The sequence below is a fragment of the Pezoporus occidentalis genome, unplaced genomic scaffold (genome assembly GCF_034315485.1).
Source record: "Pezoporus occidentalis ecotype Australia unplaced genomic scaffold, CSIRO_AGI_Poc_V1 ctg124, whole genome shotgun sequence".
NCBI lineage: Eukaryota > Metazoa > Chordata > Aves > Psittaciformes > Psittacidae > Pezoporus > Pezoporus occidentalis.
Genome location: NW_026913038.1, coordinates 332,163 through 359,318, shown reverse-complemented (window position 1 = coordinate 359,318; position 27,156 = coordinate 332,163). Strand labels below are relative to the sequence as shown.

The 27,156-nt window shown below is 41.4% G+C and overlaps 1 protein-coding gene across 12 annotated transcripts in view; it reads right to left on the bottom strand.

Moving 5' to 3' along the window:
* SGCD (sarcoglycan delta) overlaps window positions 1–27,156 on the bottom strand; it is a 326,461-nt gene that overhangs the window by 58,612 nt on the left and 240,693 nt on the right. For all 12 annotated transcript variants that reach the window (XM_062607492.1, XM_062607489.1, XM_062607488.1 and 9 more), the window contains one exon: window positions 13,066–13,167. In XM_062607492.1, the coding sequence (XP_062463476.1) occupies window positions 13,066–13,167 (102 nt within the window). The remainder of the gene's footprint in view (window positions 1–13,065; window positions 13,168–27,156) is intronic.

Here is a 27,156-nt window from a genome sequence, read left to right as displayed (position 1 = left end):
AAAAGAAAGGCTGGGCCCACAATTGTACCTCTGATACCAAAGTAATTTGATCTGCTTTAACCATGATACAGGGTTATGGAGTCACAGAAACATTTGCACAAAGTGGTTTTGAATTGCTTTCATCTAACCACTTTGTTTCTTCTGCTGAAATGATCAATACTCGGCTTTAAGGATGCTCTGTTGGTCTACAGGACTCGAGAGAGGCTTCCCCGCAGGAATAAACACAGGGACCAAATTCTGACCTGCAGTGCCGCAACAGTTCATAAGTGAGTTAGTGTCAGACAGGAGCTGTCTCAGAGAGGAAGAACTGCAAAACTCCATCCATCTCGGGGAGGCTAAACATCTAACAGCCAAGGAGCTAGTACACTTGAAAAGGTAAAATGACAGATGCAGCTAAGCATGTGACATGAAATTGGATTGATCTGGATGAAAGATGCTAAATCGTGCTGGACATTGCTACAACAAAGACATGTACCTACAGAGATAACATGACAGCAAAGGTCTGATCAGTAGGACAATTGCAAGAGCAGGAGTAGGGTGCTCTGTGTTGGGATTTGATTGTATCTTGTGGCTGCCATTCAACAGACGCTCTTGAGTATGTGCTTCAGGATGAAGAGAGGAGAGAACACCACAGGGTATTGCCATGGTACAAGCCAATGAGCAAAAAAATACATCCCTAATCAACACCACTGGGGAGCTGGGGAGCAGCATTTTAAGAGATGCCAGGCTCACAGAAAAAGCAGCAGATGCTTTTTCCATGCCTGGAAGAAGACAGGAATGTTGTTTTGGGAAATGGTGAGCAATGGCAAAAGCAGAAAAAGAGATTATCATGTGTGAAGGTAAAATAGAGCACAGGAAGGCACAGAAAAGCCAAGGACCCTGACTGCTCTTTGAGCAACCAGCAGGGTGGCTCAGCCTGCTTGCCTCCACTTTTAAACAGAAGCATTTGCCTCCTGATGCTTTTATTCCTGAAGTTCTTTCAAAACTCTGGAGGCACAAACGTGGTCAGTGAAGATGCCTGACCAGTGGTTCCTGCCAGGAAAGGGCCTGTGTTTTCCTGTTCTACCTCAGCTAAGCTTCCCAGAATGCTGCATAATAGATAAAGTTGCAGAAAGAAACAAAAAGCCTGCTGCTCTCACAACTGTGTACCAACATCAAGGTTCATCATTTACAAATAACTGCTGGGATCTCAAGGAAACATACATAGCAAAAGTCAGCTTGCAGTAGGAGCTGGGGATTTCAAGAGGTAGCAGAACACAAGTGAAATATTTTGGCTTGAAGCAACAGTAAACATGCAATAGAAGGTGCTTCTCAAGCCATCAGCATTGCATTACATATGTACCGTTGCCCTGTGTGACCTTTACTTCATTTACACAGTGAAGGATGTTCTGCAAAAACCTGGAGGACAGAGCCTGCTCTGAACACTCCACCCCAGGAAGCATCAGAGGAAACGCGTTCAAGTTCATGCCATCAACCCACCATCTTCCAGCCATGGCTCTTTGGAAATCAAGTCACTAAATCAGCTCAGGTCAGTCACTTACTCTTGACCTTTTACAGCAATTGCTGTGCGTTTGGATTATAGATTATTTGGCCATTCACTGTGTGGCTTCACCGGTGTGTACAACACAAGCGAATTTGCTTAAAGGGAAAGATGAACTGCTTGAAGGTGATGCACAGCTATGCCCACTTTGTACTTTTAATCTGCAGCGTATACCTAGGAAAATCATGACTTCAAGAAAAATAATGAGTCATTCATACTCTTACAGATCAACCTAATCAAAACAAAGGCAAGAGCTTTTGGTTAAGGAGCTGAAAGCCTTGCTGGAGAGATATGCTTTTTCTGTCAGACAAATGACCTCTCTTTTCCCTTCAATCAACCTGACTGCTGTAATTTTACTTACTTCTCTGCTTTTAAATATTGATGTCTTACAAAGCTTCTCATTGGAAAAAAACGCATCTTACTCTATGCCGCCTTGTCAGATCACATCAAAGACGAAGGCTCAGCTTGCGTTAGTACTTGGAACAGAAGACTTTCCAGGCACTGTGAAGAGTGACTCAGTCAACAACAAGCTTCTCTCCAAATCAGTAGCCACCAATTCATGATGCCATGAGCAGTATTTTGCAGCTGCTGCTGGTTTCTTAGCAGAGAAGCAGAACTCAGATGTTAACCACTTTTATTCATTAAATGCCCCATTAAATCCAACCCTTGTCTAAACCAAGAAAGAGACAATGGAATGGTATATTATTTTGCTCAAGAAGAAGCAGGGCATCAGGCCGTAGCTGGAAAGAAAGAGTAAGAAGCATAGATCATAAACGCAATTTTCTAGCAATTCCCTAGTTTTAGACTAGAAATTAAGAATCCAGCAAAGCATCCTGCACCGAGAAAACAGGCAAATCTTGGCATGCATTTACTCACCATTTTCATAAAGAGAGATATTTGGAGATAAACTTTTAGTACTGCTGTAGTTGAAATAAACTTTAAATAAAATCTTCCCTTGTAGACTATAAAGAAGAACTTTCCAAAGGAAGATGTGTGTCTATCCTTGGAAGGGCTGTTTCTGGGGGAAGCTGGATGGCAGCAGCACTGTCCAGCTGATGTTATCTGAGGAACCTGAGTGATAAGAAAGCAAAAGCTACGGATGCTTCAGCTCCACTTTTGCTCAGGGAAAATTTAAGGCTTGAAAGTGAGGAATCTCCTGCTACTATATGTAAGGATGACAAACAAGGATCATGCCCTGATGGACAAACAAGGAAGAAATACTGTGAGCTGAAACACCTTGAGTTTTCTTTCTGTCACATAGGTTATTCTCTTTCAGAGAGAAATGAGAAGCAGACTCCCTGCTAGCACTTTGTACAACCTGTCTTAGAAAATTTTAAGGCCAGACTGGAAGCAAACCTAGAAAGTTCACTGGACTCAGAATTACAGCAAATCAAGAGGAAATCAACAGATCTGTAACATTCTATACAGAAAACCTGCAGTCAAAAATGAAAAAAGAAACAAACAAAAAAGGGCACCATGGAAACTGCTCTCCTTCAGCCTCAAGGACAACTTCTTACTGTATTAGCTTTTGTTTGAAAATATCTGCCAGCTTTATCACCAGACTCCTTTACACCTGGGGCATGGGATCTACGAAAATGAGCATGCACACAGGCACAGGATCCCTCATACCAATCTTAAGCTGCTGTAGGAGCAAACAAGCAAGCCGGTTTGCTCACCCTCATCCCTATCTCCTGTCCCACACTTTATCTACCTATTGACAACATAAAACCTTTTAGAGCAAAAGACAGTCTCTGTCCCCATGTTTGTACAGAAACCAGCATGACGGATGCCTGTCAGTGGCTTTGCTCCACCACACACATGTAGTATATGGAGAAATTATAGGGCATGATCCAGCAAAGAACACAACATACGCCCAACTCTATGCATGTGAATAGCCTTTCTGACGTCAATGAAATTACTTATGCCTGTAAATTATGCACATAATTAAGTATCTGGTTGGACTGAAGCCTAAATCAGTGATTCACTGACAGTCAAAATGCCTACCTCTGTGACTACATTTATAGCCACTTTTATCACACACATACAGTAGTGTCCTGCACTCCAACACTCTGCCACTAACGTTGGAGTGGGACTCCCCCTTCCTGAAAGATGCTGGTGTACATGGGAGCAGATGACCAGGCATTGCCTCAGACAAACATAAATCAGAAACAGAGGTGTTCCAACCAGGCAGATGTTAACAGCCAAAGAAATCACATTTTTCCTTTCAAAAGCAGCAAGTCACTTTTCTAAAGACTCTCAACCAATTTGCCCTAAAAGAAGGGCAGCAAATTGAGAGTTGTTCTTGTTTTTCCCTGTGTTCTTCTTTCTCCAAATCCAGTATCTGTCATTTAAAAACTGAACAATCAGAGAAACTTTTATTACTAGCATTGCAGCTGCTAAATGAAATGTGGAAGGTCTGTCTTTCCTTTCGTGTTGCAAATCAAAGAACACACAAACTGAACTGTCTGTAAAACTAATTGTGTGTGCCCACACTTCCTAATGACAGCACAGCTTGCCTTATAAAATATGTAACTGTTGCTGAAATAGTTTTGATCAACTGAAGAGTTGCACAAGTGTTTGCTGCCCTATGGTAAGAAGACATGAAGACCTGTTCTTGAGGCTTCCTGGAAATATCAGAAAAACCTTTTTCTTCATAATTGGATCTTGTTATTTGTCTTTTAGTGATTCCTTTGTCTATTTGTCTCTATCTTCTCTCTATCCATACTGTAAGAAGTTTTATTTCTTTTTCATTTTTAGTATTAAGAAGTTGGTTTTGTATTTCAGCCTCTCCAAAGCAGCCTGACTGTCAGCAGTGATGTCTAGACACAGTAAATCCTTAAACTCAAGGCCTTTGCCCTTGAGAGAGAAATGCAGCACTATACGATTGCACACATTTTCCCCTGAGCAGTTTCCGGTGCTTTGTGAGGCTTACTTCTTTCTGAGGCTACAGCTTGTTAAGATGAAATTTGGACCAAGTTTTGACTTGAGAATTCAAGGCTACTCTACGAGTACGTTCAATCCCATGGGCTGGGTTGGGTCAGCTGTAGTCAAGTATCAGCAGAGCTTCTCTTTTAACCTGTCCAGCAATAGTCAGCAACAGAAACCCCATGATCCATCAGCTGACTGATGTGTCCCCCAATAAGCCCCCTGTGCTTTTTGTTTTAAATATAAGTAAATATAGTAAAATAAGTACATAAACATAAAATAAACATAGTAAAATCATAGAATCATAGAATAGTTAGGGTTGGAAAGGACCTTAAGATCATCCAGTTCCAAACCCCCTGCCATGAATGCTCCATCCTTGGCAGTGTTCAAGACCAGGTTGGACAAGGCCTTGGGTGATATGATTTAGCGCAAGGTGTCCCTGCCCATGGCAGGGGGTTGGAACTGGATGATCTTAAGGTCCTTTCCAACCCTAACGATTCTATGATTCTATGGGCAGGGACACCTGAAACTAAACCATCTCATTCAAGGCTTTGTCCAGCCTGGTCTTGAACACTGCTGGGGATGGAGCATTCACAACCTCCCTGGGCAACCCATTCCAGTGCCTCACCACCCTAACAGGAAAGAATTTCCTCCTTATATCCAATCTAAAAAATAAGGTCATGTATAGCTCCTGAAGGTTCAGAAGCCTGTAAGGGTACTGAGAAGCCACAATAAATGGCTAATTAGGAAAAACAAGCCTCACGGCAGCTTCCCAGTTAATCCATAGAGGTAACATTCAAATTCAAGATGCCAAACGAAACAGACGCTAGGAGAGTGGTGCATATCCAAGGAAGGCAAGAAACTACCTGCCAAATTCATTCAGCTCAGCAGTTTTTAATTTCAACTTTAAAATTAATAATTGCACATCTTTCCTTTTTCCTCTTGGGGGAATAAGTTAAATCAAATGTTTATTCTATTCTTTCAGCTTCTAGTGCCTGCACTCCTGTCTCAAGGCTCATGATTCAGTTGAAAACATGATGCTGGCTGATTATGCTGCAACATTAGTGTAGAAATACAGCCCCACTACAAAACTGAGCCCCACTGTCCTCCTCTTCCCAGATGAAACGCAGAAGTTTCTGGGATCATGGTAAAAATGCAATGCAAAAGCTTAGAGACCACAGAGCACCCAGGCTTAGCCCAGTGGCTCACTTTTACCTATGATGCACATCACTTGTCTTTATGACTGCAGAGTCCAGCTGCAAATGTTTAAAAAACTAAGAGGAGATGGGAATCGGATCAGAACAGCAACACAAACACATGATGTGCATGGCTCCCCTCTCCTCGCACAATCAGCTCAAGCAGAGGAATTTCACCTGTCAAAGGGAAAAAGCCAAACACATTGGGAGATCATTTGGGAAATTCTCCATCTCCTTTATGTTTAGCTTCAGAGCTATTATTCTGCATGAATTCCATGGCCCAAAATCTCTCCCTAGAAGGTGAAAACCAGTGACTATGAAGTGCTTATTCAGTTTAGGGGTTCAGACACTTCTGCAATGACCATATCGGGTTTTCTGGACACAGAATCGCCACTGATGTTAGGGTACACACACACTGTTCCTGGAGTTAGTTCAGAGGTGTACCCATGATGAAAATATAGACAAAAGCTGAGGTAGGTAGCCCACTTGGCACGGCTGATTGACTTTAATAGGTGTTGATTACACTGCTCATATTGCATGAAATTAAAAAGCTTACAAATGTTATGAGCCATTACCCTTCCATTTAAGAGAGCTTATGACAAGTTAGCAACATTTAATGAAATCCTTTTCAAAATGCCATAGGCAGAGCCTCCGTGAGATTTTGCTTTGAAATGCAACTTGTGGAGTTATTTCAAAGTTTGTTTACTTCAGAGCTCCCTCTCTTGCTCTTCTTTGGGATATTGGGATTTTGCAGCTGGCAGGATACTTCAGCTCCCTGTTGTGCTCTCCGTGTGAGCCACATAACAGCTGATCATTAGATAAACAAAGGGGAATAAACAAAGCAGGATTTAATTCTGATGTTATTGGAAGTACCCCTTCAGCCAGCCTAAAAAAACCTCCTTCAAAACTCAAAGCTGAGAGATTTCAGGCCAGTTTTACTATGAAAGTAAAGGGAAATGTTTTCATAGTTGCTGTAAAATTTACTTAAACTTCCACCTTTTCAGCACACTGGAAATATCACAGAGCCACTAACTGCCTCTGAAGTGCTGGGGCAACCAAGGTGCAGTCTGAAGTAGGCTTTCTGGATTTTATTGCTTAAGAATGAAATTTATCAAGAGGAGAGCATATCAGTTTTATAAATCTCATTGGACCCTCACAGCCTACTGCCATATGCGGACTCAAATCTGCTTTGGATGGCAATGGCAACACCATCCCTGCACCAGGTGAGGAGGCTTCTGCCAAAATGATGCCTTTTGCAACTTGCTCAGCTGCTTCTGTTTGTTTTTTACTGTTTGTCCCGCTGACTGCCAGCTCTCCTCTCTGCTGATAGCTGTCAGGCAAGCAGGACTCAAACTGACCAAACTGAGAGTCACATTTATAGCAAACGCACACTGGCACAGAATCGAACGACAAGGTTATCTGGAGCAGTGCCACAGCGACTGCTTAACAAGCCCTATAGGGAGAATAACAGCTCGCCAGGCACAGCTGCAAGAAGCTTGCAGAAATCTTGTTCTTCTTTTTTCCTTTAATTATCAGGGCTTTTAAACAATATTTCAACATCTGCTGCCAAAACTCAACCAAGGAGCAGCAAGCTATGAAGACGCACTTAGAGGAAGCAACATGCTTCAGAAGTCGACCTCAGATAGTGTGAGTTTTTTCTACACAAAGCTGCAATGCACCTGAACTGCCCCAGAGGCCAATCCCAGGGGACCAACATCTCTAAGAGCTGCCAGGAGCTTTTACAGGCTTGTCTGTATCATGAAAAACAAGAAGATTCCTCTCTTCTTTGAAGAATCGATCACTGAGGGAATAGTTAAACACTGGGAGAAGTAATGGCCAAAGAGGTGGTGGGAGTGTGTAGGGACTACTAAGTGACAGCAGTACTGTGAAACAAGCTTCATTTCCACCGTGTGATGGTTTCAGTGAGCATGCTGAAATCCTGAGGCGCTTTGCTAGACCAAATCATCAGGAACTAATTCGATATCCTTTTATTGCTCTGTAAATTCTGACAAAGGAAGAAAATGAGTTATTCTATCTTCTTCCTCAAAAATATAGCAGCCTTTTTTCATGCTATCTAACTAAGCCTTTACTGAAAGCTGGATTTCTACTACACAGTTTTGAGCATAATACAAAGTTACAATTATCTTGCCATTTACACTGCCTTTCCTCATGGGTTAATATAGCCTTTTAATCCAAATTGGTATGTTATATTGCTTACAAATAGTTATTTATGGCCATGGGCAGGTATGCCTCATTGTGGGCACATGTCACTGTTTAATCCAAATACATGGTTTATTGTTTTTCGGTGTGTATTTTTAGCTCTGAGTCAGGCAGACCTGCAGAGCAAACAATACAAAAGAATACGTCCATTAGGGAACTGCTTCTCTGCTTTAAAATTATACCACTCTTCTTCCAGACCCGAGACAAGTACATTGGCAAAATCATTATTTATCACTCTTAAAAGCTTCCTTTAAGATTTTTATCATTCAAATAATGGCTGGGAAAATACGGACGAGTATATTTTATGCACTTGCTAGTCTAACTTTAATGCTGATGAGAACTTACGAAACCCCTAAAGGGAACGGCAGTTACTAGCCCTAATTCACAACTGATTTTTTTTAGTCCAAACCCTGAATTTTTTAGGCCAAACAGATGCCCTTGCCTCTGCCACTTGCACATAGCCACTACTTATTTGGTACAGCTTCCAATGTGACCGTTCCAACACTCTGAATGAGGAGACTGCTCTCAGTTAGGCACTCACTGGCACAGTGAGTCGGATATGGACCTCTAACATAATCCAAATAAAATAATAATAATAATAACAACAATAATGATAAGACACTGTACTTTGCTTCAGGCTTTTTTGGGGGGGTGTATAGGAGTCTTGTTTTAAATTCTTTTTTCAGTTGATGAAAAATAATGGGAAGCAAACCTTCAACATGAAACCAGCAAAATACAATAAGAGATCTCTTTTAAAAGAAACTTAAAACCACCTCCAAATCTGTTCAGTGAATTTTGCCATCACTTATACCTCTGCAGCAACAGAATAGCTTGGAGCAACCCCAGACAGCAGAGGACAGATAAGAAGGTTGGTGCCCATGTTTCCATCTGTGTTTCCAGACCCACCCATCAGTATGAGAGTCTTCAAGAGCTGAATGGCAGGACCCCAATCGAGAGCTTTATACTGCAGAAAATATTTGCCAGGCAAATTCATACTCTTGTCTTTAAAATGATTCAGGGTAAGAAAATTGAAACTCAGGTGCAAACATTTGCAAACTGAGGTTTATTTTTCTTTCTATGTACTTGAAGTGAACATTGAAAAGGCAAAAGCATCCTAATCCTATCATGACAATGTCTTTCTCTGCTTTCTAAAGATGGGATTATCATCTCATTGGCTGTCACACAGCTCCTGAGAGAATTCACTTGATTTTCCTGTATAATCACAGCACAGGATTTTATTTCTGTTGTTACTGGAATGGAAAATGCACATAGCCTGTTCTCTCTCTTCCCCCTTTTAAGTTACTTACAGACCTGGATGTCACAAGCTTTAGAACACTTCAATTGCACTAAGACAGCTAAATCTGTGCTCACTGTAAGTTTCAAGCAACCTGCTTGTTAGCGGCTCTTCTCAACAAAGGCAGGAAAGTTTCCAGCTTTATATCTCTACTCAAATTCAGGCAATGAAGACTGAAGGCCACAAAACTGTTGCCATTGCTTTCCAGAACATAAAATTAACAATTTGTGCCACTGCGTACAACTTTCAGTCAAAGTTTGTCTGATTTATAAGCAAACAGATGGTTCATACAGTAGTCCACAATAAATTACAACAGTTAGAAAGACAGCTACATTTTGAGAGTGACAGTGCAGCTGAGCTACAGACGGGTTTATAGATGACCCTTCCAATTTTTAATAATCTCCATAATTTACCTGCAAGTAAAGAAACGTGAGCATTCTTAATGCACCTTCTTCACTAAGTAAAAATCGCTTTTATTTACACAGGCAACACTTCATGGTCCAGTTAACTTCTTAATTAAGGGCAGCAAGATGTTCATGTTCCATGCAAGTGGCATGGAAAATATTATTTAGTGTGCAGTATGTTCAGCTGTGAAGTTTAAAATGCTCTGAACACTCCTGGAAAAGGGAATGCACCTATCTCATTTATTTAAAACAAAACTACAAGGGTGCAAACACTGCTACCACAGTTACTATTCATTAATCTCAAGATAAACTTTAACCTCATGCAGTAACAAGGTTAGGTTCATTTGAAATCTCTGATGCTTAGAGACAGGCTCCTAATCCAGGAGACACTACAAAACCAGTATTACTGAGCCAGGACTAGGATGGGGAAACAACAAGAACAGAGACCCTCATTACATGAAGAGAGATGGATATAGAGGGTCAGGGAAAAGGAAAGCAAGTCTGGGCAGTGTCATCCCTGAGAAATGAGGCAGCAGTGGTGCAGAAAGAAAGTGGCTGGAAGCAGTTTTAAGAAGCCAGTTCATGCTTGTGATTTTAATGGCCATTTCTCCAGCACAGGTCTGAACCATGTCAGTTCAATCCCTCTGCTAACATTTTTGAAGTGACTCCCCAAAAGATGTCTTTGTTGGGTCATCATGAATGGCATGCCACAGTATGACAGATTCAGTTCTTCTTGGTGTAATTTCCCTTGCAATGAGTTACCTTCCAAAAGGAGCACAGCTACAAGCAACAAGAGTATCCAGAAGGTGATGAAGGGAGCAGTGCCTACTATATAGACCTCTTTAAGGCACCCAATCTCTTGGGATGATTTGAGGACTTTTCCTCCTCTCTAAAGCTTGGTCTTCCTGCCAAATTAATTTGGGAAAAAAGAAAAAAGCAAAAAGCATTCTCTTTTAAGTGGAAAATCCAAAACTACCTTTAAACCATAAGGCACAGCTGCTAGGAAAGCAAGTGTGTGATTTTAATTACCACCTTCCTGGGACTTAAGAGATGCAGCGGAGAAGAAGAGGCACCAGTGACAAATTCAGGCTTTCAAGAATTATCACAATTCATGTTTTGGAGATATTTTGGCAGGGATTGCCCAGCTCTGCCTGCAGCAGAGCAGCACGGGGACCAGCACTGAGACACAAGTGGGAAAACCGCCTACGTGAAGGTCATGGGACAGCAGCCACTTATACTTAAAGCAGTTCTTCACATGCCATTTCCATGCAGCACAAACACCCCTTCATCTACTACACAGAATGATAGCGAAATTCTATTTGTTGGGGTTGTCTGTGAAAGTTTTCTATAAATAACCAGCATCTGAAGGTCTTTATATAAAACCAGTTTCTATTACCATGCTCAACTCTTCAGCTGTTTAATTAAACAGGTGAAAAATATTTTATGTCAGCTTATTTCTGGGATGCTCTTTATTTTACCAGTATTTGTCATCTTGTTTCTGTTACACTTTGCACACTTTGCATAGTGTGAATTACACACTTGTGGAATCCGGAGAGGATTACTATGGACTTAGTATAGATGTTCATCTCTTGCTGAGTGCTGAGTTTGGCACTTTATTTTAGCAATATTCATCAAGTTCAGGAACTGCTAGCATGCTTTCCTACAAGAGAATACTGCCTTATACTGTGGTTCTTTGCAAAAACAAAGTATTGATTATTTAATAGTATTTATAAATATTCCATAACTATCAACCTCTGATTCACTGCAACCCTTGCATTTACTTACAGGAGCAAGGGAATTTGCTTACAAGCAAATTCACACACAGCACAAGAAAGCAGAAGTTGATTGAAATCAACAGAATTGCCCCTGTCGCTCCCTGTCCCTGACAGAAACTCCAACATTATTGTGAGCATCCTGAAAGCCAGCACAGGCTATGCCAGTTTAACTCCACTGAGAAGTCAGAGAAACTATACATATGGTTTATGTAAATATATAGTTAATATAGCATCTACTGAAGCCAGGAGGGATGCTCCAACTCACTAGCCTGTAGATCAGACCTTCTGGCTTGCAGCAAGATCCCTCTCTGACTAGCAGCAAAAATAAACCTGAAGGAAGGATAAAGGAAGGAACACACAGGCCTCACCGTACATTTCTTGTTCCTTGCATTCATTAAACTGTCAGTGGTGTGGAAACCATGAAATGGTTTCATAATCTCAAGATGGGGACACCTTTTGTCCCCCTGGCCATATTAAAATGTAGATTAATATTATAAAATAAAACAGCAAACTCCCCAGTAGCAAGAAGTAGCTCTCAGTTCTCTCAGTAATCAAATATTATTTCAAGCAATCTAACTAAAGAAACGTATGTATCAATCAGTTTGTCAGTGTATTTATCAAACTGAGGTCTGCACCCTTCCCACACATTTTACATTACAGTCTATGGCATGTAAGGTCCTGCACTTCTGTTTTAATTCAGGGATAAAAATGCTAATAGACATGAACGTTTTCTTAGCAACTTTTCTTTCTAAATAATTATCCATGTTCAAATCAATACTTAGCTATCTTACAGAGGTTACAACCTTCAATAATTAAATTGGATATTCTATTGGCTGTTGTGTTGATTACGCTACAAGTTCCAATTTCTACAAGAGCACTGAAATGCTGAGATAAAGGGATGTTAACTTTATTTAATTAGCTATCTGCCATTGTTATCAAAGTGGAAGGTTGGCATCTGACTCAAATTAACACTCTGGATCAGGAAACAAGACAGATGACATCTTCTGAGAAGGATCCTGGACACTCTCTGTAATTGTTTCAGTTATTTTAAAGCTGCTCAGGACAAACAGGACTGCATTTGAAAGAGCAAAAGTCACTGACAGTCAATGAAGTGCTCCTATGAAAATGTTATTTCAATCACACTTGGGTTCTTTCTCATTTTCAGTTGTTAACATCCTTGCCACTTCTGTCAAGCGGTCTCTCTCCTAGCAGCACTGAATTTTAACTGCACATAATTTTAAAACTCAAAATGAAATAGAAATAGGACTGAGCACATAATACAGGTTTCTTGCGTCTGCTAACAACAGATCAGGTCCTTGTGCCAAGGCATCAACTCTGCTCCCTGCAGAAAAGGAGTAACTAGTTAAACAACTGCCTGCCATCCCTCTACCTCGGAAACAGGTCTCTCATTTGAGGGTTGTTAGTCATTTATCTTGAAAGGAGACAAAAGGACAATCTGAAACCTCAGTGGTGCTGGAAGCATTTTAAGTGTGGCTTGTACAAACTAAACCCACATATATCAACTTTGCAATGCCCAGAGGATATAGTACTCAGATGAACTCCTCAAAGGACACTCACAGTCTCACTCCCCAAATTACATTCGTATAGAGTGGCCTAAGGAATTTATCCAATAAACACACCACTTTGACACTTCATGGTTTCTTACAGTTCGTGCTATAGAAATGTGCTTATTCCTTTCCCAACAACTTACTGGTCTTGACCGGATTTCTTTGGCGTAGAGAGGTTTCAAGAATTCTGAATCTCCTTCAAGCTTTAGACCCTTTTCTGTGATTCTCAGGTTCCCCATTCCATCCTAAAACACAGAAAAGAGAAACAAAACAACCCCATTAGTTACAATTACTAAAATCACCAGGCTGCCAATAGTTGATTTTTTTTTTTCCATAGCATGTAAAAGTACTGGCAGGCACCACAGAATGCAATTACTTGTGTTATCCTTTTAGTTCTGCTTCTGTGAAAGAGTATTCTATTCAGAACAATCTTCAATGCCCCCTAGTAAATGAAAGATGTTCTTTTAAGCTACTCATCTCTACCCAAAGAGAGGCAGCGATGCTCTGTGTTAACAGGAAACTGTTGACTGTAATATTCACTGGCTAACTGTATATTAATATAATTTCACATTCATAGCAAAACCATATAAAGACTATGTGATTAATTCTACTGAATTCCATAAAGAGAATATCTGATTAATTCCACTGAACCGACAAAATAGGGTTTGGCTATGTAGGAGTATTGCAATAAAATGTGGGAGAGAACTTAACCGCAGTTATTTGGGGAAACCTCTGCAATGCATGGACTCTTTGGTGGGATCAGCCCTTAGAGCAAAATAATGTGGAAACCTGTTTAGTTTCAAGTCTCACAGTCTTTCCTATGGCTTTGACACTGTTAAGATGCTACACGGCTTCACTGGAATATATATTTATGCAAACATTTGCTGTGGGAGAAGCAATGATACTACAGGAATATCTTTCCAAGACACTGCTCTCCTGCGTTGGGCTAACTCCTGACTTTTTTCTCCTGCAATGATCAGCTCAGGATTGGAACCCTTGCTCTGCTCTTGCACAGCTGAAGCACTTCCCAGCAACCTGAGCCTCTATATCCAAACGTTTGGGCCTCCTAAGTCATTACCATACCCTTCAAGCAACCACTGCAAAGTCCATTGGCCAGGCATTAAGTAACTGGTGTAATACGTGTTTCTGTCCTCTCCTCATCTGGATTTCATAGTTACAGCTATCAGTCCTCACCCTCTCCCCAGTCTCCACCACTCCCTACACTTCCATGGCAAAAATCTTCTTGTCAAATGGCATCAAGGGTTGGCTGCAGACCTCCAGCAGATGACCATAGTCTCTTCTCTCTGCAAATTGCTAAGTTATGTGTGTCCAACAGGTAATGAAACCTTCGACAAACCGTAACAGCAAACACAATACATGTCAAAATTGAATACAATTTTTTCGTATGGTTTTTATGCAATAAGACAGGTATATGGATACACTGGCACAGAGCAGAATTGGACCAAATTGTGTTTCACCTTTGACTTGTGAAAGTCATAACTTTTACAAAGATGAGGGATTTAGTTTCATGTAGGCCACAATTGTTTAGAAAGGGGTGTATGTTAAGAAACATGGTGCGGGTGCAGAATTGCACAGGTAAAAGTATAATCAAAACCACATCAAATTCAAGGTATTATTTCTAAGATTCAGGGTGATTACCAAAGTCTGCCGGGATTGAGGTAAGTTGGGTTTTTTTCTGACAAGAAAATGGTCTGAAGAATACTTTTTAGTATAAATTTGACTGACAACACTGGGACTTGAGACTGATGGTAGCAAAAGCTATGTCTCCGCATGTATAAATTAAGATTGGGAAATGAACAAAAACTGGGTAGGCAAGAACTGCTCCAACAATCCTCAAACATACCCCTTAAGGAATCTTTCCATGACCTCCCCCCCGCCCCCATTTCTCCAGGCTACAGAAGCAGAAGGATGATGCTATATGATGCCTCAAGGACTCCACAATAAGGCAGGATACAATAATCACAAAACCTGCATCAGCTGAAGCTCAGCATGGGGAGGACATCGCAAGGAGGGACACACACATCAGCACTTCCAGGTAACATGATTCATATTACAGTAAGAGAGACATTGAAACCAAGAGTCACAAAGGCTACAGGATGGCAAGCGTAGTAATTTAGAGGAATTACTGATTTGTAAATATGGACATGCCATACAGACTCTACAGCATCTCATCATGCAATTTAGGAACTCACTGAGAAGGACTAGGCTGCCTTCTTAAGTGCTGGTAGGCAAGTCCTTAAACACTGAAGTTCCAATCAGAAGAGCTAACTCACAGTTGTTTGGGGGATTTGTACTTGGGTAGAAGATCAAGAGAGGACCAGGAAAATCCAGGAAAACTACATGCATTGGACATACATTTTGTAATCCAGCTGCAAAAAATAAAACACATCTGTCTACTTCCTCTTCCTCCCAAGGTGTGTGCACCTCCAGCACTGGAAGAAGAATCACTGCCACTGAAGGTGAATGGCTAATCCAAACAGATCTGCATGAACTACTGCCAAAAGGCATGATTTGGAGGGATAAAAATCAAAGACAGAGCCTGTCTCAGTAATGACACTGGTCACTTGCCAGAGGTTCTCCTGTTCCAAGAAATGTTCCCAGCACGTACCCCGCTGAGCGAAGACTGTTCTTGCCAGTGTGTAGTGTCTTATGAACAAAGGAACTACCAAGCCTGTGGGACAAAGTACATCAAGAACACATTTGATATATATTATATAAGCAGGCGCACTCTCCTATAAAACCAGTGTGTTGGAGAAAAAGAAGTACTTCCCCATGTCGCTGTTCTTAACTTTCGATCCTTCTCAACCTCTGACCCCCAGTCCTTCCTCTCCTTCTGTGACTGCCAAAACTAGTAAGAGATGCACTTTCCTGGTGTTTGGGATTGGGATGCAATGCTTAGCACTGACTTACCACAATTAACTTTCTGCTGCTCATGTTTCTCAAGACTGAAGATAACAGCTTTTTGTAGTGAAAGTCTGGGTCAGCAGGTGAAAAAACAAGCAAAGGTTGTAATCTGAGTTTAAAGTTAATGGGCATCCTGGCCTCATATAGGACCATCATTACTAAATCATACTTATTATTTCCCATTGGAAATAAATAAGCAGCTTGCAGAATTATATAGAAATCCCCAAATACAGATACATTAGAGAGAAATCACTGCATAGAAGACTACCTCACATATTGTTTTGGATAAAGCATCTTCATCCTCCCTAAATTATATGGTCTAGTAACAAATAAATGTCATATTCTGCTACAGAGAATATATATGAAAGTTCCTGTGAAATTTCATGAACCATGACCTATAAAATGCAGCGGAAAGCCTCCCAGAGTGACAGACCACAAGTTTGTGTTAAACATTGTGTCTATAATTGGTTTATATCCTTATCTGCCACTCTATTGCTTATGAATACAGGAAAAAAAAAAAGGCAGTATTGATTATTTGATACATAGACATCTAACAATCTTTGTTTCTCCCCTTTTTATTAGTAGGTGGCTCAGCAGTGAATGAATGACTTTACTGTGCAAGCAACAAGCCAGCTTTTGGAGGGTGTCCAGGAGGCGCTCCAAACAGGAGGCACGCTCCAAACAGGAGGCACAGAAGTTGGGACTTCTCCTTTATCCTCTGCTTTGAATTATTTCGCTTTCTGGTAGGGCACGGTGAAAACTTTCACATCAATTTTATCATCTATACCCCCTCTCTTTTTATGCAATGCCTTGTAATGGGTAGGCATAAAAATTTATGTGCTATTGCTGACTGCTCTGTGTTGGAAAGGGCTAGCAATGGTAAAATCCCCAGGAACATAAATGTCACTTTGGTGATGCTGAATGAGAAAGGATTTTTTTTTTTTGCAGTAGCTTGAGAAGCAATTCAGCTTTACAATCAATTACAAATGATGGTGCTAGTGTTAGGAGAATAGCCCAGCATTGCTGCTATCTGATCATCAAGGCTCCTGTCTGCTTTTTGGTCAGCAATGTGGCTATACATGTGGGTAAAGCCTAGGTTCTTTCTGTTTTCCTTTCTAAGAGTTGTGTATCACTTTATTTTCTTTTCTAAATTGTACGGCTGGTAGCAGGGAGATTCAGTTAACAGAATAAGAAGACCCAGCCAACCTAACCAAAGACACGTAACAGCTGTGGTAAATACCTGGAAGTGGTATTAGCTGCAGCAGTCTGGACTGCTTACACACAGGAACAAAGGTAATTTTCAGTGGCATCTGCCATTCATTTATTAGATCAGGCTGGGCTCATGCCACAGCTTAACCTAGTCAAAAACCAAGGTGGCAATAACATGTATTCACTATGGCCTTTTATGCCAAGATGCTTTGCTCCTTGCAAACAGTAAGTTCAGCCTCACGCTCCTCTGCGCTCCCTCTGTTCTTCTGGCATTTCTGAAATCAGAGGCAAATTTGCTGTTTACTGAGGTCTTTTAAAGTATTTTAGGGAAACAGATCTCCAGCTGTCTGCCGGCCATCACAGGCATGGGTAGCTTCCACATGCTTTTTCCTGCACCTCTATCCCTTCCCAGTTAGTCTCTGCACAGCAGGTAAGCATTTACTTTTTTTACTAGGAATAAACTGAAGTTATGTTTGGCAATGTCCTGTGGGAGAGAATTACTTTTGGAGACTGCTCATGTCAGATGGCTGAAACACTTGATTATCGTTGCTTGTATTATTGATTGCTGTGCTCTGCATTGCTTCCAGATATGTGCAAGTTATTACACAGCTCAATACATCTGCAGTTAGAAAAACAACAAATGCAAGTGACCTGGTTTTCTTCTTCCCCCACTGGGAAGATTTCTGTGCTGTTCTTCTACCTCTCACTTGATATTAAATGTTTCCAGATTCCCCAGATTTAAGGACGGTATGTACCGATACACATCGTTGCCAGTTCTTCACAGCCTCAAACACCTACTTGCTCTAACAGGATCTGCCCTCCCTCCTTCTCCTCATTTTCTTCAGTTAATTTGTCAGCTCAATAAAGATCCCAGCACCAGTCCTATAAAGTTAAAGCTGGTTACACAGCACAGTCCCGAGCAACATACACTCCAAGGTAAGGAGACGTGCTACAGCTTCTCCCTCTGACAGAAGACCTCACTTTGAGACCTCACATACAGACTCAGGTTTGTGCAGACAATAGAGAAAAATGAGCCAGCGTAGTGTTACACAGTATATATGATCACATCCTGTATGCACAGAAACAGGATTCAGAGCTTATGCTTTGAATTGCCCTGTGTCCACAACCGCCATTCATCTCCCTCTTCTTCTGTCTGTTCATTGACCTCAGATGTCCCTGTCAGATGTCTTACTGGTAGTGTTTTCACTGTGTGTGGCAGGTAGTTGTCTCAGCGTAGGATGGCTGTGCTGAGACATTGGTGGGTGAAGGAAGATGACCCAAAACTTCTTGTATCACTGTGAGACAGTATATATGCCCCCTCCAGGGCAGGAGGGAGACACAGATGAAGCACAGATAAAGTCTTCGCACTAGACCAACATTATAAATTGCAAGACTAGCAAGCAGCTAACTTGCTGTTCCCTGCAGAAGGCCCCCTCCTGAAGCTGTAAGAAGACACCTCTGTATAATCTCTGAGGCTGCAGTAATTAGTCACAGGGAGAACATGGAGTTGAATGAGTAGAGGCCAGCTGCGGGAGTCACCCACTGGAAAATGACCTCTAGAAGCTGCTGTTAAAGTTGTATGAGCTATATAGGCACTTTTAGCTCCTTCCACAGGTGTCAAATCATTTGTGATAGCTACAGGCTGTTAACTTATGAAGGAATTATGTGCAAGTGGAGGAAACTGCCTGCAGAGCATTGTGGTTGATGTAAAATCCAGCCTAAACCAAGCCTATGCAAAGCTCAGAGCCCTTTTCCAGTGGTAACTCCTGTTTCTGTGAGTTCCCCTGCATGACTGCAGAAAAAGAGGCAGAAGATGAGAAGAGGGGATACAATGCAGAGAGCACAAGACCTGAGAGGACATCTCACAGTTACACAATGAGCTGTGATGCAGAAAATCGTGATTTCATTCCTGTCAGGCTCACAAGCCACGATGGTGTTAGGGATGCCTTCCACATGCACGTTTCCGTAGTGCCTTTCCCCTCTATCTGTTCCTTCCACACCGACCGAGCGCTTACCAGAGCCAAAGCCATTCATTATGAAGACTGCTCGAGGAGCCTTATGAAGTTGTTGTTTAAGGCAGAAGAAACTTATGCACCGGCATTAGTGACAGCTAAGGAGAAAACTCAAGAAGTAGGAAGCACAGGATCAAATGTAGTTTGCCAATTACTGTTTCAAGTAAGTTACAACTGACCAAAGCAACTAAATCCCATCCCTTGAAACAATTCCAAACTAGTGTTGGAATAAATTCTAAACAAATCATTCAGCCAAAGCTTGAAGAAAGCTCAGCTCTGGATTTACTGCATATTGCTGGAACTACTTTGGACAAAAGGTATTTCTTTCCAAAGCAAACTGCTAGTGAGTTTACTCAAAGTATGATCATGTGTGGCACAACAAAACCATAGGATTTCTACATAATAATCCTCTCCATTTGAGAGTACATTTTTCCAGCAAAAAAGATTATCAGACCTTTTGGGGAAATGATTATGAATCCCAATGTTGTTACTACAACACCACCATCATATGCAGAATTCCTCTCTAGGGTAATAATTTCCCTTTCCATTGATACAGCGGGGAACAGATTGAAATTTGCCTTTCATGCCTCCCAATACTCTGTTATGGAGCACTTTGGCACTGAAGCATTATAAAATGAGCCATGTTCTTTTGAGCATTTTTCCGCTTTTTTGCTCCAACACAAATAGCAAGGTTTCATATCTCACCACCAACATATATTCCAAACGCGTCCCTTGAATTCTCCATCTTTTTAGTCTAGCTCATTACCATAATTATGCTAACTAGAAGGGAAAAGTCCCATCCTACAGAAATCTGTGCTCCCTCAGATGTAAGAAAAAAGATTCTTATAATTGTAGGAACACGCACTCTTCTAATGCAGCTATTTAATAATACAATCAACACATAAATTCATTGTTGCAGAGGTTGCAGAAACAAGTTTTATAAATGATGGCCTAATACTCCCGAATTATGGTAGTGTGTCAATCAGTGAATGAAGCATAGAACAAACACCTTTTCAAACTCTAAAGATCTTGGACAGGACATGTGCATCGCTCCTGCAGGTTACACCAAAGCTGAATTGAACTCACTCATGCTTATATGGTTGGAAGAAGTTTCCAGGGAGAAGGAGGATTATTTCTTTCCTTTCTCTGTCTTGGTGGATCCCTTTTGTGTTTGGTACTTACATTCTAAAGTCAGATTTTTCTGACTAATCCACTATCTAGCAACCCCCCCCACCCTACACTGAGGTGGCAAATTAAGGCCTGACAGAAAGAAAAGGGAAGCACCAGCTCTCATGTGGCTTTTCTGAAGATGAGCTCTTGAAATGAGGCCAATTATTAGGTCATTTCTGCCTGATGTGAACATGCCAAAACAACTCTGGGGCTCTAATTAGAGCATAATACCAGGTCTGCTCCAGGAAATGAGGCTCAGGCACTTACACTGGGGTTTCAAACCCCTGTTCAAGATCCACGCCAACACTCAAGATACCAGAAATACAAACACAGGTAGAGAGACCGAGCAGAGCTGTGACTGCTCTCACACTTCTCATCTATAAAACACATCTGATGATCCCATCTCAGCAGACTGATTTACAGGCTACAGGGAACTTGGAGGAGGTGCCTGTTGAATGCACACAAACCCCACCACACCTGCATTATATACTCACTGCTATGGCAACATGACCCTCTGAACTTACTATAATCATGATGCAAATCTGTATTTTCAGTTCCTTTATTTACTCTCCTTCACTATTTTCTCCTCTATTTCCAAAAGCCAAAGGAAAACAGGGTGAATGGGGAGGAATATTTTCAATGCACCTCAAATAATCACTTCTGAGCCCGGATTCAGCTCGTATTAGGCATTTAGCTGCTAAGCCTGCATTTGGAAGGTAATCACCCCATGTTACCTCTGAGGTTGGGGAAGAGAAAAAGGCAATGGAGTCCACATCGTACCCAAATCACTCCCTGGAAGTGCTTCTTCCCAGCTGCTGTGCAGCTCCTCCAAGGTGACTTAGGCATCTTTGCTGGCTGCCTATAGTATATAGGTGGTATAAACACAGACCTCAGTATTCAAACAGGAAATATATGGGTTGCCAAGCAAAACAATAAATAGCTATCATGAAATAAAATATATTTCCAAAGCATGATTTTAACTATACCAATGTAGAGTGGCTTCAGGGACTATTTTAATGATTTCTTTTTTTTTTTTCTTTTTAATCAAGACTCATACTTTCAGTAAGAGAGAGGAGATTGGGCACATTCAATTTATTTGCACAGGTTGGTAAAAAGAAATTTGCTTTAAAATTAAATTCTCTGTGTTAAGAGGAATCCATAGGCTCGTTGTTAAGAAGCTAAGCCCTCATGGCTGAGGAATCACCACTGAATTTTTATAGCTCTATTTGTCATAAAAATATATGATTTTGCTCTTCCTCTATCAGAATATCCTGAGAAATAATTTCAACTGTCTTCCAGACTTATCTGCAGTGTGTATATGACGTTGTTAGCAAGAGAGGCTCTGAGGAGAGTAAAGAAAAAGGGAGAACTGAAAGCGCTGCTGCCAAAGAGGCTGAAATAAGTATATTGCTGCTATTGCTTTTTGAATAATTACCATCAAATAATTATTTATAAAGGAAAATATATGGCTACGTTTGCCAGGGCAAATGGTAGGTAGGCAAAGAATGAGATCAGATGTCTGGAGTGCATCTACTGGTTTCTAATAGCTCCACCGACTTACACCCACCTGGAACCTGGCCCTAGAGCAAAGAGGTAGGAAATGGAGGGCTTTGCAAAATGCCTGTGGCTGTAAGGCTGCAGGTCACAGAATGTGGAGGAAACCCCAGCTTGCACTTACTGTGCCTTGTTGGGCCGGGGAGGGATGCACGGACAACAGCAACCAAGCCCCCAGGGCTTTCCCTAATGCTCCGTGATGGGCTGTGGCTGCCCTGGAGCAGCTATGGGGGACCAGAGGACAGAAGCTGTTTCATCCCTTGCCATCACTCACTCCCCAAACTCCCAGCCCCGAAGTACTTAGCATCAGAGCTAACACACAGCCATCTAACACACCCGATTCATGCTCTCACATCCATGCATGGCACACGGTAGTCTGCGTGCATGCTCACACACATGAACACCCCTTAGGGGAAACTGAGGCACAAAGTCAGGCACTCACCAACAGACACACAAGAAAGCTGCATTAAAGGAAGAGCTCCCAAGGTTTCTCTCCAGCACCTTGTTGTGTCACAGCACTGCAGCTAAGAAACTATATATATCCCGCTCCTAAGAAACAACAGGTTAATTTTAGCAGCTTTCAAATGCTAACAATTCAGACTTCAGATTCTCTCTCTTCTCCCTGTGGTTTGCATTTCTCTGCCTCCTTGCCAGAAGATGCATTATGCTTAATGCCCCCTGTCTTCATCACAACTTTTTAGTGCACATTCAAAAGTGTTTACCAGAATAAAAATTACGATCATTTCACAGCAAGGGAACAAGGAGCTTGCTAGTTATCAACTCAAGTCCAGAAGCATCCTGCAAGACAGCCCTTCAGGATATGATTCCAAAATGATCATCGTGGCAGTTTATACTTCTTGAACTGCAAAGGAACTGGAAAACATTGAGATAATTTTTCCGCTGTTTACTTTTTGAGGAAAATAAAGGCAAAATGGCATTTTTTCCATATCTAGAACTCATGCGTGGGGTGTTTTTAATTTCAAATTATTTACTGAGTGGGTGCTTACTGAATCATAGGGGACTTGTGCCAGATGCCAAGAGATTCTTTTGGAAGTCAGGAGTACAGCATTATGTGTGTGAAAGTCAGGTGGTTATGTGAAACAGGCAAGAATCACATGCAAAACCACCCAACTGCCATCGGCAAACCACAACAGAGCAACACACAGCACCTTTTTTTAAGTGCTTTTAAACAGAGAGTCTTAAGAGTCACAGGAAGTGATTGCTCCTACTCTGCTTTGGCCTTTAGAGAACATAGCTCTGTGTGTCACCTTATTACAGCAATATGACTTATTGGGGGCTATTAGCATGTCTTTCTTTTGCTGCTCCTTTAAAACATGACCCTAGCAGGAACAAATTAAGTGACTCATAAGCTGCAAACTTATTTATTTATTTATTTAGCTGCAGTGTGCAACCTTAGCTCAGCTTTTGTCATCGTTTTCACTAGCACCAAGCTCATCTAAATAATTAAATCTCTCAAAATAAATACTAAGTGTCTCATATCTGGATTTCCTTTATTGTGAAACACCTCTGAACCTTCTGCCAGGCTGCACTTCAGATGTGAGCTGCTCCCGGGCACAGTTTTGCAGCAACACCAGCACAACTAAGAAGCGATGCTTACTCCATCCAGCCTGGCAGAACGAGCAAGAGTGAGCAGAGTGTGAGATGCCATCAATTTAAACACGTTGCATTCTCCAGGGGTGTCTGCAAGGTTTGGTTATGCTCCATAGGAGCTTTCCAAAGCAAATAGACAAGTCGCAGTAGGAGGCTGTAGCCCTTTCTGGGAGCTTCTGTCTAGTCCCATGGGGCAGCCCTGCGTGCTCAGCCCTCTTGCATGCAGATTGCAGCACATGGGGTGATGGTAGACAGGATCAGACTACATTATAATAATGTTAAAATAATTAACTCAGTAAAACAATTTCAATCAGTGAGCACTGCTGGCTGGAAGTGCATGGGTATGCTTCTCCACACAGCCTTTTGCAGGCAGAGTCAGGCTGGCTCAGAGGCAGCAAGAGGCTCTCCATCATGGTCCAGGCAGGGCTCTGAATGCAACCTGGACTTTTCTTACAGCTTTGTGGCCATTTTGGCAGCCTGTGCTTGTTACTGCCTGGATAAGAATTTCCTTTCTGAAAGAAGAGCCATCAGGGGACAATGACACACGATAGTGAACCGCTGCACTTGGTTAGCGATGGAAAATGCTCAAGAAGGAATTTTTATCCCTTAAAAGAACACAAAGCATGAAGCAAAAAAATGGCAAGGCTAATATTTGCATTTCCTTTTGGCTGAGCACCCAGAGCCTGCCTTCAGACTGCCTGAAGCTATGAATTTCTGTCCATCTCTGCACTGAGGCTGCCCATCGGCATCTCTGCTTGGGACAGGGAGGCAGGAGCTCTGCATCACCGGTCGCTCCTCCCCTTGCCATTCACCTAAACCCTAAACAACATTTCTCTCTCTTGTTTTGGCTTTCATCACTGACCTATTTGACAACTTTAGTAAATTTAATCTCAAAACACTCAGGGATATAGGGCAGAAAATATTTTTCCCAGGCTGCAGATAAAGAATGTGGTTTTAGGGAGCTTAAATGGCTCAACTGGACATGTTGGTGACTGCAGGAAACTTAGAACCTTATGATAAATTTGGGATATCAATGTAAGAATAAAACCATACTGCCGGAAGCAATATCTTATTGACAAAACTGCTAGAAAGTTGCAAAGGTAATGAACAAGGGATTGAGATGGATTACTAGTGATATGCTTTTGAATGCATTACTCAATGCCAGCTGTCAGATACCTTAGACTTGGGTAAAATACCGCACCTATAAATATCTTTCTCAAATGGGACTATTAATGAGAATAACTACAATAAGCGTGGTCAGTGAGTTGCTTTCGAGGAAGAGGTAATCACACAACTGTTATAGTTTATTATTCTAATTGGTTATTCGAGTCTATCTTTGCTGACACGATAACAAATGCATCGTTTATAGCTACAGATCATGGCTATTTTCTCACTTGAGGTTTATTAATGAAATTGAATTTTTTTCTTTCAGTTCTTAGAGGGGCCTTGAAGACTTCAGCAGCCTTGGCAACCAGCACAACACACTGTGTATTTCTAAGTAATACTTGAAATATATCCAAGATTTCTAACACAGGGAATGGGTGCCTCTCATACGAATACACTCTCAGGGATGTTTGCTGCTCAATCAATCAAATAAATCATGTGTTTTTTCCTTTAGTCTTCCAAGCTTCTGCAGGCTGTAGGAGACAAGTGTTCATTCCTGAAATGCTTAAAGGTTATGGCACAATGTTTATTTCCAACATTTGTTACCAAACAGAAGCAGGAAATGCTGCAGATCAAAATGTTGCAAGATTTTGTCGGAAGTCCCAGAATTTGTTAAAATACAAAACACAAATACAAGGCATAAAAACGCCCAAGGACGGGATATGTCTATTAAATGAGCCCCCTTCCCATTTAACTATTTGCTGCTCATCAACAATATCCTTTCCAAAATAAAACAGAAAAAAAACCACAATTCTTAGGAAGCGGCAGTGTAACTTTCAAGACCTTATTTAAGAGTAAGCTTGAGAAGATCTGTTTGGAAGCTGAAAATCCTTTGCATGTAACTTAAGGATAAGTTTAAGCTATTTTGGGCAGAACTTTAATTTCTGTGAAATGATGAAAGAACTAAAGGAGTATCTCAAAAGGCAGACTCCACGGAAGGAAAACAAACATTAAAGCACTAATTATATAGACACAGGGAGTATTTCTGCTACTTTAAAAAATAAACAGAAAGAAAATTGGGATTCAGCTGCAAACTCATTTAACAACCTCGACTTTCAAAGCTTACTGATGTGCCTAGGGCCAATATTTAATAGAAATATTGAAATTTACAGTAAAACCAAAATCTCCCTGACTCAAACCAGTCCCTGACTCAGCGTTATCCTGATCCCAGTATGTTCATTTTGTTTCAGCTTGGTCACCTCTTTCTATTCCTCAGCAGCCCTGCACTGCTTCTGCAATACAGGTATATCATTTACACATCTACTCTGAAGATATGCAATGAGTATGTTAAAGTCCTGCTAAAGGTTCTACCTTTTTTTTTCCCTTCTCAATCACTATCATGGGGGAAGAAAATCTTATGTAAGTTAAGATAATAATAGCTTTGCTTGTTACACACCAGACTAAGTATTTCTGGAAAAAGCAATGGAAAGTAACATCAGTAAATAGAGAAAATAGCAGGGTATAGAATTCTTAATAGTCATTAATTTGTCTCTTTGAAGACAGCTCCCTGAGTGACATACAGGTAACTGAAACACATTAATTGCGTTCACAGAAATTAGTTCAGAGCCTTCATCTTTGCCCATTTTGAACAGTTTAAAGTCCCTAGGGTGTGCCAAGGAGGATGCGAGTCACCTCCAACCCAACCCTGTCACCTAAGAACTGCTTTGATTACTGTGACATGAAAGAAGACCCTCTGCTAATATTTCTTGCTCCCCATAATCCATGTCTCAAGATGATCAGAGTCCAAACCTCTTTTGGCTGGAATTGGCCACAGAAGCTCTGCAGCAGTTTTGAATGGTGTGTGTCAAAGCTTGTCCTCTCATAGACCCTAGGCACACCTACCTCATGGCCACACAGGGCTCCCAGGGCAAGACAAATTTGGAGGACACATCCCAAGGGCCTGGACAAAGGGCACTGGAAGGAGGGATGGGGTTGGATGACGGGCGGGAAGGGTGACACTGCTGCTCCAACATGTGCATTGAGTTCAACAGTGCTCAACATCTCCAAATGCTCTACTTCTCTCTAGGTTTCACCTGCAGACCACGCAGGCAGCCTTGCCAACCTCTGCTGAGGGAGCATGCTCCTCCAAAGTCAACATGGGTACACCTGCACGACACTGTCCAGTGCCACACCAAGATACCTGAGGTGCAGGAGCTGGCAGAGGCAGCACTAAAACTGTTAGTGTGACACTTGACTGAGCTCTAAATAAGTCACCTTGTGGCTTACACACAAAACTGCATTGTACAGTACAAATTCACCCCTATGAGCCTCCAGCTACTGCATTTCCTGCAGGTCGCTTGTCACAGTTTCATTACCCGCTGTCCTTTTCCAGTGAAACTACATTTTACTTAAAGAGTTATGAAGAATAAACGCAGCCATAGTTGAACAAACAAGACAGGTCTGTAGGTGTACCAAACTTTTAGAAGAATCTTGCAGCAGCTTTTCACTCACGCTGAATGAACTGAACTCAGCTTTGCTATACTGTTAAAAGTAACTGCTTTGCCTGCATAGCAACTGTTTTTTTAATGATGCTTTTTTTTCTGCAGAATCTTATACTGGCTTTTTAAAGAATTTCTTGTTTATTAAAGT